The 16,858-nt window shown below is 44.6% G+C and overlaps 1 protein-coding gene across 12 annotated transcripts in view; it reads right to left on the bottom strand.

The window, feature by feature from the left end:
• The window catches only part of CDC42BPB (CDC42 binding protein kinase beta), a 98,624-nt gene extending 88,248 nt beyond the window's left edge, over nucleotides 1–10,376 (bottom strand). For 11 of the 12 annotated variants that reach the window (XM_037396181.1, XM_037396178.1, XM_037396182.1 and 8 more), the window contains exon 1: nucleotides 9,848–10,025. In XM_037396181.1, the coding sequence (XP_037252078.1) occupies nucleotides 9,848–10,025 (178 nt within the window). Of the gene's footprint in view, nucleotides 1–9,847 lie in introns of all 12 variants that reach the window. The other variant, XM_037396177.1, reaches the window with a different exon arrangement.
• Between the last annotated feature and the right edge of the window lie 6,482 nt (nucleotides 10,377–16,858).

Below are 16,858 nucleotides of genomic sequence, written 5' to 3'. Positions count from 1 at the left end.
AGTTGCCTTAATAACCAGTAAATACCTCTAATGGTAAGATAAAGACAGTCTGTGGGAATGATATAGCCTACAGTTAAGTATCCCCTCTGTATGCTGTCCTTACTATGTTATCTGGAGTACCAGGCCAGCAGAACCACAGTTTAAAAAGAGCTGTTTGATACTGTCATTATTCCCAACTTAAACATTAACTGTCCAGGAAACTAAAGGCTGAACTTGTAGGAAATGGAAATCTTCAGTTACACAATAGAGTAAGTTAACGCAAAGTTAATTCCTCTGTGCAGCGATGCCATGCCACAAGACTTCAGGCATTTTGCTACAAATAGTTAAAGCTAGTCTGGAAGGAAAATGTGCTTCTTCCCTGTGACACAACAGGCTAACTCATCTGCAGCTTCTCAGAAAATCTGCTCTGAAAGATGAAGTGGTGTGAGTTTAGGAAAAATACCACATTACCCATAAAAGGCAAAAAGATTAAACAGCACACACTCCGGCCTTCACTCTGCATTTATAACCCAAGACCTAGCAGTTACCAGCTACCAGTTATTCCATTAGGACCTTTAGATCACTTTTAGTCATTTGTACACAAAAATTTTCTTCTCCCAGCCTCCTGTAGTAAGTCCTATAAAGTAAGGTTCTGAATCACAAAAACGTGGTTTCCCCCTTTTAAGCAAGTAACTTGAGAGGGTCACAGGGCAACAAAGCCATTCCAAAAAGGACCCACGGATAGCCAGTGTGCAGTGAGATCCCTCCTTGCCTTAAAGAACATATAAACTAAAAAGAAAGAAAATGTGGACAGATAATTACGTTTCCATTTCATTCAGGTGCAGTGCAAATCATAACAGACTGCATAACGGAAACCAAATTCCTTAACTGAAATTTTTCAATGCAAACCTCTTACTCGGGTATAACTAGTCACAGAAAAAAAAAATACATTTGCTACTCTTCTCCAGGTTCACAGCCCACTTAGCACAACTCTAGAAGGGATTCAAGTTCTCAATGTTTAAAAAAAAAGGGTTCTTTGCTGGGAGAGAGGTTTTGTTGTCTTTTTTTCCAGTACTACAGGGTTTAAACCAATTTAGGTAGGGCATGATCTATTTTTTATGTACCTTTGGAGAATTTCTAGTGACCCAAAGCTTTTCATTAAGTCTCATCTATCCAGAAGAAGCATACAGTTTAGTTCTTAGGCTAAGGGACCACTACTAGTAGGGCAATCAATGCACTAAAAAACCTCCATACTTCTATAGTGGTTGCTATATTCTGGGTGAAGTTACACCACCTATAAAAAGAGTGAATCCACATCCCACGAACTACACAGTCCCAAATAAAAGTACAATATTGCCAGAATAGTTCCAATGCTCCTTTAAGACTGACTTCCACATATGTACTTAAGTGAGTTTAAAACTGGTTTCATCTTACTTACTACTTCATCATTCACTGAATTTTTAAATGAAAATTAGAACAATATAACTCACGTTTAAGCAGAATTAAAAGTCCAGACAGAATTTTGTATAGACTTTTCTAAAATCCTAAACATGCACATCTCGCTAAACTGGCATAAACACATTTCAAGCAGGACTTCACAAAGCAGTTATCGTTTACATTTATGTTGGAGAACAATTATAAATGGTGAAAAGAATTAGGGATATATCTGGAATTGATGCTGCTTCTGATCTTTCCTCTCCTTGGCCTTTTTGGGAAAGGCAGCTATACATATTCAGCCCTCAATGGCACTGCACTTAAGCAAATCAAGTACTTTATCTCAGCCTCCATTAATGCACACCTGATTAATAAACTCCATACATTTCCAACAATTCAATACTTGGTGAAGACATCCCCACCGTTTTCAAAAGCTCAGACTCCTTTACAGAGGTCTCGGGTTGGGCATCCAGAGGTACTAGTCACATTTGAAGCTTTAGGCCATCGTTAAGTAATAACATGTTTTAGCGTTAAGACCCTGATGACATGAATGACAGAAATTAAGATCTCAGGCACTTCAGGATGCCTAAGGCCTCAGCTGGCAATGACGGATGCACACACTTAATCTGAATGCGCTCTAAGTATATCTACAGACATGATTACTGAGGTCTATGCAAAATCAGGGCTTAAGAAAACAGCATGTAGTTTCCTATACAAGAAAGCTACATTCATTATAGCGAACAAAGATCTTTATAAATGAAGGCTTGCATTCTGGCAATCTGCATATGCTAATGAGAAAAACAGAGGAGAATATTTTAGTATTAGGAGACAGCTAAAATGAACAGATCATGTTGAAGCACAGACCAAATGTACTTAGAAATTCTTAGACCTCGAAAAGCTTTTTAAAATTAAGTCCCTTTTCTTAACATAAATGAACCAACCAATCAACAAGCTTAGAGCTTCAAGCTCTTTGGTAACTACATCAAGAATATATTGGAATTCTCAAGTGTACCTTATGAAAGGCTTAGAAAATGAATCTCAACTCTGTTTAAAGCATTATCAAAGGCAAAAATACAGCAAAAAGCTTTAACAAGTCCCTTCTGTTTTTCTAAATAGATTTGCTTGTAGTCCATCATCTTATTCACTTTTCAGACATGGGTAATGAAAAAGATGAACCCATAAAATTTTTCCTAATCCTAGGCACTATATTCTGTTAATGGCTCAGATAATGGCACAATTGTTTAGGTAAGTACCATAATTCTCCCTTTTTGTAATACCCATCTAAAAACAGCTTACATTAACTGCTTCAAATTACAAGCAACAGATAAAATGTAAATTTCATAAACTTGAAGAATCTGTAGTAGTTTAACATTCCCAACTAACCTCAACTATAGACCTACATTACTAAACCCAAAACAATTAATATATAACCATAAAGTAAAAGCAACTTGCTAAAAAAAGCTGATGAAACAAGTCTCTTCAGTTCTGACTCACACAGTTAAAATCATTTGTTTCCAGTAGGTGTAGAAGAAACTGACTCACTCCCACATGTGAATTATTTGCAAAAAAAAAGGTTAGTTCAACTTCATTTGATAAAAAAGTTCATTGCACTGAATCTGCTGACTAAACTGACATACAAGCCATTTCCACTGCTAATACATAACTTTGCCAAACCAGGGAAGTTTTAAGGACATAAATTATCTTTTGCAAAATGTTATATCTTAATATTACCTATAAAAAAGCAATATGAAAATAATTTAGATTTCTACAGGAAAGTCAGAAAAAAATGTTAAATTTACGGATGCTTATAAAACTTCACTTCTGCATTCTATACTTTTATCATGTACCATGAGTGAGAAACCACTACCTGCACGCATTTTTTTCTATAAGACAAAACTACCAATGACTTATTTACCCCTTTCTGAGTTTTCATTTCTAAACAGAATTAAAATAAAAAATATAGGTCACAGCCTTTAACATACCACATAACTCCTCAAGCCCTCACTAAAGACTGTTGCTATTTATTAGCAACTTCATCCACAGAAGAAAAGCAATACTGACTTCCTTCTGTGGGACAAAAGACAAGCTTCACCCAAGATGCCTGTGATCTTAACAGCACATGACAATGTATCTCTCATCCTCCAGACCACAATGCTTTCCCACTGTCAAAACATGACTGCAGCATTCAGTGCCGATGCTTCACAGCACAGTCTTACAGAAAGTCATTAAAAAGTATCGCCTCACTCTAAAAATAACAGATTAGAGAACAGATGTACTGTAAAGGCTCCATCATACCTACCGCAGCAGGCTTTGAACCTCATGCCTTCAGATCACTAGCCCTGACTACAATGCATTCAAAGCTAACGTGGCAGCTTGGGCTAGTTCAGCATGAATTAATCCTAACATGCATTTTTCAAAAGGACAAAACCAGTTTACTCAAAGCATAGAATGCAGGAAACTGGGATTCGGCAGCCATGCTCACACTCTTCCGCCAGATGACCATCAGACTTCATTAGCAAAGATGATCCGAGCTACAGTGCCCCATGTCCGACCACCAGAAAGCATTCAGGGAGTAGGAGAGGGTTTCAGCTGCATCAACACCGCACTGTGCACAAAGAACGTGTGGCCACCACCACCACTGGCCTTTCCAGAACTTCTGCAAGGCACCTGTAGCTTCACCCTGCTCCAGTGGGCCCTCATCCCCATCCTACTGCTAGCTCTTGTATCAGAGTTGTAAAGGCTCGTAACAGGCTTTGGTGGGTAGAGGATGGAAGTAGAGGAACTTTGGCCAGTGTCTGAAATTCAGTTTTCTTGTTTATCAGTTGTCTTCATTATCCAACCACACTCACTTCACTCATGCGCCCAGTGGGCTTATCGCTCACTGCACTGCTTTTGCCTACACAGAGGAGGATATTACACAAGCTAGCAGAGCCTGAGGTCCCTTCCTGGCTTTCTATGTGTACTTCTGCAAGCAGGGAAAGGGGGAGGAGTGCTAAAGGGAAAGAAGAGAGGAATTTAAGCCCTCAAGCCAAGAGATAGGACATGTTATCAAGTGACAGTTTTTCCTGGCGTAACCCAAAAAGGCCAAAGAAAAGATCCTCATAAGCAACCCTCAAAGTCTGACAGCTCTAAGGTCATCTCAAAAATACCGAAGGATAGTATCTGCCTCCTACACTAACAGCACACTCAGCCACACACCGTGTTCCCACCCTCTCCCCACACTTTTTCTAGTACATCAGCGCCTGTGGCAGCCAGAGGACAAGGTCTACCCTGCAGCTAGTTTTGAAGATGCTGTAATGCAGGCTGGGAAGACCTTTTCTCAAGTCCACATCTACACTTCTGAATACAACTGCTTTCAAGCTGAGAGAACAGGCTCTACACTCTTCTGACAGAAAGGTGACCCTGTAAGGTTCTCCCTTCCCTCATTAGATTTTTTTATTATTATTTGGAAGGTTAAGGTGCCTCTTTAAGCAGAGCTGGAAGGAGGAGAACGTAGGCCTGGGAGCAGACTTCCAAAGTTCACAGAGCCCCCCCAAAAGCAAGATCCAAACTTGAAACACTAGTCCTGACAGCAACCCAAAGTTGTGAGTCACTGCACCAGCACAACAGCAACTCTTTTTGGTGAACTTTCTGCACATGATTTTTCTACCTACGGTCCAGCTTCAGGTCTAACGGATATATACCCTAAAGTGGCAGCCTGAGGCTAGGCTAGAGAGGTTACTTTGAGCGCTCTGCATTTTCCCTCCTCTAGCCCAGACTGGGAATATATTGCTGTTACTACACCAGCACCCGCTGCCAATTATGCCAGACTGTCTTCAAGGGCTCAGCCACAGATGCTCAGCTGGCCTACTCACACTAATCATCTGCAATCTTCTTTCTTTTCCCCACAGCTTCAGCCCCCTTAATTTCCTCTCAGGAAAAATAAAAACCAAACACCCAAACAAAAAAACCCGCACTAGCACCATCCAAAAGCAGAACATCAGTCTAGCTGGGTAACAGACCTTGCACAAACTGAGAACGCAGAAGGTAAGTCAGCATTCAAACAGACAGCTCATAACACAAGAGAAATAGCCAGTGCACCTGCTTCAACAAAAAACAAATACAACAAATAAAAATCCAAACCACATTTTAGATCAGTTTAAACTACTCTGACATTGGGTTTGGGTGTTCTTACAGAGAGGACTAGCCAGTACACAGTCCAGGGGCGAGACAACACTGAATGACATGTGTGGGGACATGTGCCATCTTGCCCTCTGTAGCGTGCCAGCAGTACAAAACAGGGTCAGAGGAAACAAAGGCTGGAGCAAGAGGGTCTATGCAACACCAAGAGCATTTTGAATACAAATAAGGCCCATTCCTGTTAGACTCTTCTCTGAACACGCTTGCCTACTGGCTGCAAACTCTGCCAAGTAGCTCTTCAAAAATGGAGCAGCCAGTTGTGCCAGTCCCTGCTGACTGGAAGTAAGGGGCAGTAAGCACCAGCCACAGCCAAGTAAAATAACTCCTGAAAAACAAGGTGATGTCAGACACGCACGAACGTGATGCCAGCCAGCAAGGTGCCCTGCAAGCAGCCACACTAGCACAGTGTTATGAAAGATTCGGGTCCCTCAGTATGATGGAACAAGAGGCTCCACAGGGAGGAACATGCTGTACCAGAAAGCCAAAGGACAAGTGATGCATGGACACCTGAGCTGCAGCCATGCTGCTCCAGCACTCCGGTACTTCTCGTCACATGAAACAAAGGACAGCATATATTTTTTGCAGGAAAAGTCTCTTAGGAGGTCCCTCTGCAGTGCACAAAAAATACCACCCCGCAGCACCCAAGCACTGGTGTGCACCACAATCCATCGGAAAAGTTTGAAGGCCATGCAGCCACCTCTGTGCTTGCTGATAGCTTTAGGTAGTCTTTACTAGTGGCCTAGGTCACCCTTACCAAGGGCAGTACCTCCAGAGACTCCCAGGGCCATGCAGACTGCTTTACAGGCTTTCTAGGACCCAGGACTGTCGAGTTCCAGCACCTCCCCAGATGCCAGCTAGGCTGCTCTCCTGACAACTGGAAGGACGAGCAGAGATGGTCAAGCAGGTTGGCCTCAGAGACACAAGGGCTGTAGCAGCCCAGTTTCACCGATGACTTTCAGAGGAATGAGCAAGTACAACTAGAAGAGGATTCACTGTTCAGATTCCTCACAATTTCTCACTCTAGGAGCAGCAGATGTAGCAACAGTTTAAAAGACACTAAGCACAGATTTGGGAAATTCTTTCTGAACATGTAGACATGGGTCTGTTATCTAACAGACTTGGATTCGATTCCCACTGAGAATACTGAGCATTATTTCAATATCTATTATATAAGCAATACAGTGATAACCAATTGGGCAAGACTTTATTCAGCAGGAGTTATAAATAAAAATAACTAGAAGAAAAGGGCTTTTGAACTCCTCACTTGCAGCTCTTCTCCAAAGATACTTAGCATAAAGATATGCGTATTATACTTCCAATATAGGGAAACAATACAGTCTGTCCGAAAGCTCCATTCACCATGGGAAAGCTACAATTGCCAAGGTTAAAATGGCAGTCTTACAACATTTCTAAAGCGATGGAAGCCACAGGCTGCCTCAAGGCGAATGGCCACACCCTACGCTCTTCTATGGTTCACAAATAGGAAGAGGATTTTGAAGAAAAAAGCCTGTGGCAGGACTGCCAGGAAGCAGCAGCAGGATTTATAGGACAAAAGCAATGAGATCTACCATCTGGGGCTCACCAGCCTCTGCAGGTGAGGTGCAAGGCTTCTATAGACAGGGAGAAGGTGGCGTAAGTGTCACAGGATAAACATGGGCCTTAATTTTCTGGACTCCCCACTTCCCCTCTCCAACAATCACCAGCTCCAGAATACAAGCAACATCATGCTGCTGTCAGAGAGCAAAGATACCCACATCCAGCAGCTACACCACACAACTCAGCATGTCCTCTGCACCCCACAACCAGGAAAAAAACCCTCTGCCTCAACTACCATGCCTGAACTCTATTTTCTCTTGGCAATTAAGACTGCAAGCAAGTCCATTAGCCATGCTGAATCATTTCAAGGGAATTTTATGTGCATGATACCTCACACCCAGTTTTAAATCCAAAATAGTAAAGAAATGCTTGTTATATAGCTCAGCTTAATTTAACCTTAATACCTATGCAGCTTATTTCCATTGTCAGCGATGTCTCCATTTTGTCAAAAGGAAATTCCTTCTGTCTCCAGTTGATAAGGAAACACCAATCTTCAAAGTATACCCCAAATATTTAACTACACCCTCACGCTTCTACAGACACACAGCAGCACACAAAACTTGTGCACATCAATCCAGAATATCTTCTAACAGAGAATCAGGCTGTAATTAAGCCTGCACATCATGACATGAGGAAGACCAGCATGTTTGGCATGGTATTTTCCTTATTAGCTGGAGGCAGAAACAAGTTCCTTGTCAGTGGAAACCTACTGTGAGGGCATTAGGACACAGATAAAAAGTGTCTTGTTGGTGGCATGTATTTGTTTTTAACAGCTTGAAGGAATGGAAGGAACACAGAGTATCAACTGTAATTGGTTTTAAGTGTATTCCTTGTTGACGGAACACAAATATACAGCAGTCCAGATTTAGACCCATCCCCTTACCATCAAGGGCCTGGATTATAAACTTTTATCCCTACTCTGCAGCACCAGATGGTAGCTCACATACATTTCAATTATTTATTGAATAGGCACTTTGTTATACTAGGGTAATCCCACACTGCAGCAAGAACTACACACTGTTTTTATTGCGAGCTATACTTTTCATCAAGTCAGTAACCTTTTCATATTCAGTGAACACAATAAATAGAATTAAAGGAAGCGATTTTATAAACAATTGTATGATCTGCCTCCATCACACACAAAATGACAACGCAGGGATCAATCAGTAAGACACAACCACCAGCAGTGCTATAGAAAAAGCGTATCATTCTTTGGCCTGCCCCAAATCCTTTCTTCAACTTCAGTGCTCAAAGTACCGTCACAGTCTTGATCTATCACATTTAACAGTTTGTAGGTGCTCACTCCTACAAGCCATCAGCTTGAAAACAGGAGTACAAAACCAGACTGCACTCTGCTGAAGATGCACAAAGCTCCCACCACAAAACAAATAATCAATGTTCCCCAGGCTGCAGCCTTGCAGGGCAGATGTGATAAAGTGGTTAATTATTCAGTTGGCAATCGCATTACTGACGTCAATGGAAGAGTCCAGGAAGTGAATCCTCTTACTTTGTTAGTGTATGACAAAGAGTGGTGGTCCCCACAGAAATTAAGGAGAACCAGCTGTCCCTACATGTTAGCGCTCTGGTCTGTATGTAGTGCTAAAGACACATATTTGCATTTACTGAAGTAAATAGGCCCCTCCTTGTCCCTTAGGAAATCCTTTGTTTTTGGTTTTGTTTTGGTTTTGTTGTGGGGTTGGTTTTTTGTTGGTTTTTCTGAGGGCTCTTGAAAAGCCTAATTAACTGTACATGCAGGAACAGCTGATAAACGGGACAATATACTCATGAGCAACAATGTCTCCTCCCTCTCCTCCAATTCTTATTCCTCAGAGAAGTTAAGTCACCTTCGTCTTACATTATTATTCATAACTTACTCAGCTGAATAAACCAGTCAGCCACCATGGCCGTTTTAACATAAATTCACTTAGGCATGCAGCAGGGAAGGATCTCTAATACCCACATACCCGTAGTCAATACTCTGAGCTAAACAACACTGGATAGAAAACTTTCATCCTAAGCGTTACCCCAGGTACCCCCACTGCCTTTTGTCAGCACCGCCCGGACCACCGGAGGTTTCTCGTTATCAGACCGCTTAACAGCGGGACACCATTAAACAAAGCTGTTATAAAGGCTGCCTGGAATGGCTCTGTCCTTCGGGGGCATGCCCACATCGCAAGGACTGCGCGATGAACGAGCGGTAACTGTGGGTCCCCTCCGACAGCGCCGAGCCGGGCACAGGAGCCGCCTGCTCCCCCTCCCCGGTGGGACCCCGCCGAGGAGGGCTGGATTAGCCTGACGTTTCGGGCTAAGCCGAGCCAGGTTTCAGGCCAAGGACACTCCAGGGCTGCTCCTGCCGCCGACTGCCAAACGGCCCGCTGGGGGCCGAGGGGAGCTGGGAGGAGACCTGCAGGGGTCAAGGCCCGGCCGGCGGCGGGGGTGTTCCCCAGGGAGGCTCCGCATCCAGGGGCGGCGTCTCCCCACCCCGCCCGGCCCCGCCGAGGTCGGCAGCGGGCAGCGCGCTCCCGGGGCCGGGCAGCCACCCCGGGCCAGCCTGCCGCCCCTCGCCCGGGCATCAGGGCAGCGGGGGCCGCCCTCCCCTCCCGCTACCCGTACCCACCCCCGATCCCCGCGGGCCACCCCCGCCCTCCGCCGGGCTCACCCCACTCGAGGAAGTCGGAGACGTATCGGTCGCGGCGGAGCGGCGAGTCGCGGCTGCACTCGGCGTAGACGCCGACCAGGAGGTCGAGCAGGGTCTCCACGCTGAGCACGCTGTCGTGCCGCTGCGGCCCGTCCAGCACCAGCTGCTCCAGCCGCTTCAGCCGCACCTTGGCCGACATGGTGCCGCGGCGGCGGGCGCAGGGCAGGGCAGGGCCGGGCCGCTCGGGCGGCGGCGAAGCCGGCTGACGGCGGCGCGCAAAGGCCCGGGGCGCCGCGCTCAGCCGCGCCGCACCGCCCGCGCCCCGCGCCGCCTCCCGCCCCTCGCGGCCGCGCCGGGGCCGAGCGGCTCTTTCCACGGGCTCCGCCTCAGGCCCGGACGGTCCATGGGCCGGACGCGGCCACCCCCTACCCCCGCTCTGGCCTCCCCCCGGCGGCGGGGAAGGGCTGCTCCCGCTGCTGCTCCCGCTCCTCCGCCCCGGCAGCGGCGGCCCCGGCAAGCGCGGCCCGGCGCGTCCCACGGAGCGGCCCCGGCGGCCCCCGGCCACGCCCACCACGCAGCGTCCGCGCGACGTGGGCAGGGCCGCGCGAAGCCGCGCAGGAAGATTGGGACGCGCGCCGCGCCGTAGGGGGGGGGGGGGGGGGGGGCACCGCTGCAGCGCCGCGGCAGATTCGCCACGGAGCGTGTGAGGGGCGGCGGCAGCGCCGGCCGCACGTTCCCATCCGCACTTTCGCCTCCCGGCGGCGGGGCACAGCCTGAGCCCCTGTGTCCCAGCCGGCGCCGTCCCAGCAGGGCGGCGGAGGCGCAGCAGGCCCCTCCTCACCAGCCAGGCAGGGGCCGCGGTGCTCTGGAGGCCGGGCAGGCTGCCCTGCGCCACCCCGGGCCGCGGCTTCCCTCGAGGAACGGGGGTGACCCCGCAGGCTGCCGTCGTCCCCACAGGCCTTCGCTGGTGCGGGGCTTGGGAGGTTTCCCGGGCCGTGGCTGGAGCGGGGCCTTCCCCTTGCCGATTCCCTGCGCTGCGGCCGGACTCGCCCCGGTGGAGCTCCCACCACAGGCGCGGGGCTGGCGGGCTTCGCAAGGCCCCGAGGCAGGACACGGTGTCTGGAAGCTGTGGCTTTCTGTGCCTTTTGAAACCTACCTGGTGATAGGGCTTCATTTCAAAGCAGCAGCAGCAACTCGCCTGGGCAAATAAGAGCCCTGTATGTTAACAGCTGCTGCCCACACTTCCTTGGAGAGCGGAGCTGGGTGTAAGACACTCAAACTTTATGCAGTGCTTTTTTTTTTCTTTCTTTCTTTCTTGATTACAGCTTATTCTGAGAACTGCTCTCTGTAGAGGCTGCATCACCTTAAGGCAAGATGCTGAGTAGCTTGAGATGGGAGTTTTAAGTCTCCAGGAATGCAGCCAGTCAGGTCCTGATGCAAAGCTGAACTGGGAAGGATGCATTTTACTTGCTTGTCTCCCCTGGTGAACAGATGGAGTGTTGTGTGCTGAAATCATCCCACCGGAAAGAGAGGCAGTTCTGATGCAGCTGGGAAACCCCCTGTCCCCAGGAGCTGGAGCTAGAGAGGGGGTTGTACCACGGTAGCTGCAGTTGCCAGGGGTCCTTTACAGTCAGACATGACACTGTCGAAAGACCTGAGCATTCTCAACCATCACCTTCAGGACAATGGCTAGGCCAAACCCAAGCAACGCTGCATGCAGGGAGCTGCCCTTTTCAAAGGGTCAGGAGCATAACCAGATGGAACTAGATGCGAGTATTGCATAGCAGAAAGTGTTGCTCCCAACACAATAGAGGTCCAGCAGATTGGTACAGAAATACTTCTTTCTAGGAGCCCTTGCCCCTCGGGCATGTCTGATGATAGACATCTCTTTGACACCAAATACCTGTTCTATCTGAGAACTATTCAGGTCGTAATAATACTGTGCTGTGCATTTGGACCTACCACCTGGATCAAGAAGGTACAGGCTTGTTGGGACCTGTTAATTCTAAAAACTGCAAGTAGATAGAAGATCCCATGAATCATACTTTTCAACCGAGAGCCTGTAATTTCAAAACAAAGAAAAACCACAGTGGACTAAAATATAGATCTGATTTGTTTTGGTTTTCCTAAATGACTTCTATCTCTTTGTACTTCCTTCTGCAAACATCCTCTTGAAAAAATGTGTTCACAGCGTATCTGGAAGTTTTCATTGTTCTTTCAGTGTTCCTCCCTGGTTACAGTTGTTTCACCTGACCTCAAACTGTTTTAATACCACAGATACATTCATATGCAGGATCCTTAGCATTTTAATAATCCCAATTGCTTTTCTGGTGCTGTTGCTTTATGTAAAAGTGGAGTTAAACATTTTACACGTATTACCACTTTGGAGACTCATTTTTGGGCAGTTGATCAGAGTAATGGCTAGGGAGAACAGAGTTTTAAGGTTCCTGTTACAATATCTCTCTTTCCTCTTCTTATCTGTTCCTGCAGATGGTGATTATCACCACCTCCTTCAGCAAGGAAGAGATTATGAAGGGAACTGAGGCTGTATGAAGAAATAAATAGCCATTTTCTGCATACCAATCGCTCTAATGTTTCCAGTCTCCTCAGTCTGTTTTACATTAGTAGGATTCAGGGATTTCAAGAGCTATTACACCAGTGACAGAGAAGAATCAGGTCCTGTGCTGGGAAAATGACAGATGGATGACAGATGATATTGAAGCCAGCTTTAACAACTATGGAAGGTTTAGTACATCAAACCAGCATGTCTAGGATTATTTATGAACAATACTGTAGGTATTCCAGAATTAGTGAAAAGATTTCAAAAACTCCTGCAAAGAGTTAAAAGATTTGTGTATTGTAAATAATGCTGGGGCTTCACAGCAAGGTTTTCAGTTACAAAAAACCTACCTAGCTGAAAAGTGACATTCAGTATACATACTAAAAAATGTATGTAAGCGTAAAAATGTAGCTGAAGGTATTCTGCTTCTGTTACTCATCTTTGCCAATTCCTTATACTAAAAATAAATGTGATCTGGCTAAAACGAATTAAATGATCCATCTTACCAGTTCCTTTTTCCTGTGGCATATTTCAGTGGAAAAATACAGCCCCTTTTTCTGGGACTGATCTGATTTTTAAAATCCTTCTTTTTTTTGTGAGAAAAAAGGTAAGTGAACGGGTTTTCACTTATATATTTTCTGGAATCGTTGTAGAACCACAGAACTGAAGGCATAAAGTCCATATGGCTACTGAAAAGTTTGTTCAGAGCCAATCAACTTAGGTCTCTTTTTTTTATTATTTTTGGCTGTACTCCAAGTAACTTAGTAACTAGTGGAGGGAGAAATTTTGTTACAGAATTTTGATGGCAACAGGAAATAGCTGTGTCACTGCCTTATGATTTCAGGAAAATCCACCCACAGATCATTTTGGAATTGAGAATAATAAAGAAATATAAAGAGTATGGGCAGAAATTGCAGACATAGCTCACTAATAATGAAGACCCCCATGCTAAAAACAACAACAAAAAGATGTTGCAAATATCTACTTTGGCACATTCAGACAGTTAATTCTAGAAAAAGAGAAAAAAGCATCAAGTTGCAATCTTTTGTTTGCATTTTGTTTAAATTGCTTTTACTTTAATAAGCAAAGGGGAGGCTCTGAACAGCTGGAAAACCTAGCTAGAAGACCTAAATATATTCTGTTCATTAAGGAAATTAGATGAAATTTCTAACTGAGAGAGAAGTTGACTAATGTGCAGCAAGGGAGGAGTTTTCTAAGGATTCAGAATGCAAAACATAATTAAATTGAAATCAGAGAAAGATCATAGTAATGAGTTCCACAGGTAGAATATAAGAATGAGTTAAACATGCCTAAAAGGAACATGACTGGTCTGTATCTTGTTGTTATCATAGACTTTCCTTCCGGGAATTATTTTTTAGGAAACTGTCACCTTTCCAGCTCTGTTTGTATTTGGCAATATTCTTAAAAATTACTTCTTGACAAAAGCTGTGTAAATCTACAGCTGTCATCCATACTTGGAGCTAAAAATAGTCTGTCAGTGGGGGCTGTCTTTGGTGACATTGCATCACATAAGCCTGAGCACTGAGCTAATGTACTCAATATTAAAAACAACTGTTAAATCACCATTGGTGTTATGTTAGCTGTGATGGGAATTACATATAAAGTTTCTCAAAGAAGACAAAGTCTCTTGTTTTTTTGGTGATGAATGCTAAAACTCTGCTTCAGCTTCCAGGGAGCTCTGTCTGCGTCAGCTCACTGGTAATACAGTAGCTGAGCAAGGGAGTTTCACAAATGCTCTTGTCTTTGCACATGATGATGAGCAAAGTGGGATGGAAGAAAGGGCAGTTGCTCATGGAGAAGTGCTGGGAAGGGCTGAGGGTCAGGTCATTTTCAGTTTTCACTAAAATGCTTTCTCATAACAGTAAAAAAAAAAAAAAAGGCAGCAAAGCCATTTGGCAGGCTACCTTCTGTTAAGTGCATTCTGCCATTAAGTGCAGTTGTTGGCAGGGCTTCTGTTTTGATTTTGTAAATATCTAGATTTTAGTGATGGTATAACCCAGCATTTTGAACTGGAGGTGAGGCAAACTGGGATATGAAAAGATTTTGCACTTGGTGCATGCTTTCTTAAAGAAAAAAAACCTAAAGAAGTGAAAAATCATTACGTGTATTAGTAGAGTTTTTTAGGGATACTGTCACTTCTGACTGGTTTCTTTGTAGGATTTAGGGAGCAGAGTGCCATTATAGCAAAGTAACCACGCTAATCCCTCTTCTTCCAGTCTAGATGCAGCAGGTTGCCATACACATTGCTTTTTTCTCAATATTTTTTCTTACTCATATAGTTTTCTTACTCAATAATTCATGCCTATTTAAAGTTCACCTGAAAGAGGGGAACTTGCCCCTGCTGCTGTTTCAGGAAACTGTCAGTCTTATTGATCAGTATGTTTCCTGATTACGGGCAGTTTAATACAAGGAGCCTGAAATGGATCACATCAAATTAACGGGCTTCCCATTCCATTCATGCTTTGAAAGCAGCATTAACTGAAGTGGGCAGCTGCTTCCATCAAAATCATTATGAGGCCACTTGTTCTTTTTTTTTTCCCAGAATTTGTCTGAAAATGACTGAAGTGTAGGGAGGGAACTAGGGGTTTAGATGAGGTCATTGTCACGGACTTCTGGAACAGAATGTCGTTACTACATTCAGGCAACACAACAACTCATTTTTATTTCAGTTCTGATTTCAAGCCCACAACATCCTAAGGAAAGCATTGGCTCCATGATCCAGTCTGTTTAGGCACATGTCACTGTTGAAAGAGTGACAGAACAAAACAGAAAAACCTCCTTAGACTCATGCTACATGAAGGGATCTTCAAAGGAGGTGGAAGCAGTAGTACAGAGATGATATTAAAAAGCCAAATACTCGTCAACAATTACAGCATCTTGCAAGTAGCAGTACCATGTCTTGCTCTCTGTACAGCTGCCATTTTGTCATTTAATAGTGTTGTGTTACTGCAACTTCACATCTGCCAGACTCAGTCAGATCAATCTTTGTACAAAGTGTGAAAAGCATCGTGTTGCTAGAGGCAATTTTTTGCGCCTGAGCTGATGCTATACTAAAATTATCCAATTTTGTTTTGTGGGCTTTTTTATTTTTTCTAGATACTCTGGCACTCTGGTTCAGCCAAGCTGACAGTAGTACTGTTCGTTGTACAGAATAAGGCAAGTTTTAGGTGATAAGTACAAAAAATAGGAGATGTGTTCCCTTTTTTTAGCTGATCTGTAGGATTAGTTCTCCTGTGTTGCTGAGAGTAGCAGTGTTATTCTTACTGCATTTAAAATTAATACTGCATTTTACTAATTTCTGTACGTCTTGAGAGGAATGACTGGAGATGAAAAATAAAACTTCTCCAGTCGTCTCTCCTGAACCTTTAAAAATCTGTCACTGACTTTAATAGGAGTGTTCCCATGGAGATAAGCACAACTAAGTCTACCTAAAAGGAAAATAACTGATCTGCTTTGAATGAAATATTTTTGCATTTTAAGTAATGTTACTTTAATACACACTTCATTCTTCTATGACAAAGTGCTCTTTGTTTTTCAAAAACTGTATAATCAAAACGAAAAGCAAGTTCTATTGTATTCTCTTCCCTGGTTTCCCGTCCACAATGGACAATCCATAGATAATAATTCTGTGGTAATGAGAAGTTGAAATCAGAAAATATTTCAATCTATTTCTAAGATACAGGCTGAGCGTAACTAGCATTCAGGGAACATACAGTTGTACCCTGCCCTAAAAGCAACAGGAGATATTGTGCAGAAAATGCTTTTACTTCTTCAGTAATGATGACCTGGCAAACCATTCTCAGCCGATGGTTTTTTATTATAAATCTCCAGGCACTGGTCAGAAAGGCAGAGGTGGGACCAAAATGGCTACAATTTATTCACAGTGTCCTAGGTCTGGGAAAAAATAACTGTGCCAACTTCAGCATCAAAAATATCCTGAAAACCTGCTCCTGATAATTCTGCTTCTGATAAATCTCACTTTTCTGTTCGATAAAACCTTCTTCTAAAAACAAAGTGATTTTTCTGACAATGTGTAAAGACGACATTTGGCTCCTATTAATTTGCTCTGAACAGGGATTTCACTCAAGCTTCAGGCTGATCTTGGCTGCACCATGACACATCCCGAGGCACTCAGTCTGGGTTTCAGGAACGCTACTGTCTTTGGCTTCTGCCTTACCCCATCTCCGCAGAGCTGCGTGGAAGCCCTCTGCCCCACGTTATGCCAGCAATTATCGAGATTTTTAACAACGCTGACAGCAATTCAGGGGAGACCTGAACTTCACAGCCCCGCAGGCAGGTGTGAATGCTACCCCTGCTTGACTTCCCTCCTCCCAGCCACCGCCAGTCCCTCACCCCATGGGAAATATTAAATCCCCCTTCCCACCTCCCTGCTGGGGGCTGGCTCCCTGTCAGCCCCTATGTCAACCCCCTTCTCTTTGGTGCTAGTGATA

Source organism: Falco rusticolus, chromosome 7 (genome assembly GCF_015220075.1).
Source record: "Falco rusticolus isolate bFalRus1 chromosome 7, bFalRus1.pri, whole genome shotgun sequence".
In the NCBI taxonomy this organism is placed as follows: domain Eukaryota; kingdom Metazoa; phylum Chordata; class Aves; order Falconiformes; family Falconidae; genus Falco; species Falco rusticolus.
Note: the sequence above shows the minus strand (reverse complement) of the source record. Positions and strands in the feature narration are given on the sequence as shown.